At 44.4% G+C, this 1,392-nt stretch overlaps 1 protein-coding gene across 1 annotated transcript in view; it reads left to right on the top strand.

Annotated features, from left to right (window-relative positions):
• The window catches only part of LOC109125426 (RNA-directed DNA polymerase homolog), a gene marked incomplete at its 3' end in the record, with an annotated part of 3,724 nt that continues 3,531 nt past the window's right edge, over positions 1,200 to 1,392 (top strand). The window contains exon 1 of the mRNA XM_019227046.1: positions 1,200 to 1,286. Within this exon, the coding sequence (XP_019082591.1) occupies positions 1,200 to 1,286 (87 nt within the window). The remainder of the gene's footprint in view (positions 1,287 to 1,392) is intronic.

Raw genomic sequence — 1,392 nt, 5'->3', positions numbered from 1 at the left:
AAACAGTTCCTAAAGGTTTTTGAGAGAGATTTGTGAGTTTTCTTAGCTGTTCTTGTGAGATTTGGAGCTAGGAAGGATCTAGAGGCTTGCTAGGAGGGTTGGATTTGTGGTTATTGGTCTGAACCTTCCTGCAAAGAGGTTAGTGCATGACCATGGCTAATCTAAGCCTTTGATTTCCTTGTACTTGCTTGGTTGTTGCTTGTTTGTGTGTTTTTCTTGCTGGGATTGGTTGATACAGGTTCCTACGGATGTATAAGGCTTGGGTTTCGAGTATTGGACGATTTGGAGGAGCTTTGGGAGCAAGATTCAACTTTCGGCTTCGCGCAGATCGCAGTTGTAGAGGGAGTGTCGATCGACACCACTTGGTGTTGGTCGACACCATCAAACTGGGCATCGATCGACACTGTGGGGTAGTGTCGGTCGACACCAAAGCCAGTGTCGGTCGACATTTGGCAGGTGTCGGTCGACACCTCCCTTCCAGCGAGACGTGTTTGGTTTCCTGGTTTGTTTGTTTTGCTTGTTGATTGTTTCGAACATGGTTATCATTGTTGCTTGTGTGTATAGCCCGGTAGATGGGAGGATTGCCTCACTGAGTGTTTATCAAATACTCATGCATCTCAATATGTGTTTGTGGTGCAGGTAAAGGCAAAGTGTGATCGTGGAATCAAAGGCGATGAAGAGGAGGATGTTCTAGGGACTCGATTGGATGTTGTCTGGCATTGCTAGGTTGCTAGAGTTGAGTCATTAGAAACATGACTAGGTTGCTGGTTTCATGTTTTCCTGTTGATTGAATATTTGATTATTGGTTATTTATATTTATTTATATTTATTGGATATTGGTTTTTGTTATTCCGCTGTTGATTGTGAATGTGGTTAGGTGGCTAGTGGGTATGAGACCACTAGTTGTAGTTTATATATTTATTATTTTTTCCTATTTATTTATTATTTAAAAAAAAAAAAAAGAGGTCGGTCCTTTCAGTTTGGTATCAGAGCCCTTACGGTTCTAGGTTTGGGTTCACTAGGTTTCTGTTGTGATGTTTGGGATTGCATGCTTGATTGATTATGTGAGTTAGTCAATTGTATGTGGCATGGAGTCCTAGAACATCCTCTTCTAGCCTACAGTGTGATTCCACGGTGAGTTTACTTTTCTGTGTTGTAGTAGAATTTGTTTGCTTAGTCTTTTATTCATGGTAGTGCAGATGGCTAGAGGTGGTGCTGTTACTGGTCGTGGTCGTGGACGCGGACGTGGTCGTGGACGCGGATGTGGTAGGGGTAGAGTCCCAGAGGTTAGCGAGACCGAGGACCAGAGTGTGACAACAGAGGGTGTCAGCGAGTCGCAGGGTGTCCAAGGGGATTCCGTGAGTGTGGTCGGAGGGGGCGGTGTTGATGCTC

Source organism: Camelina sativa, chromosome 7, assembly GCF_000633955.1.
Source record: "Camelina sativa cultivar DH55 chromosome 7, Cs, whole genome shotgun sequence".
Taxonomy (NCBI): Eukaryota; Viridiplantae; Streptophyta; class Magnoliopsida; order Brassicales; family Brassicaceae; genus Camelina; species Camelina sativa.
Note: the sequence above shows the minus strand (reverse complement) of the source record. Positions and strands in the feature narration are given on the sequence as shown.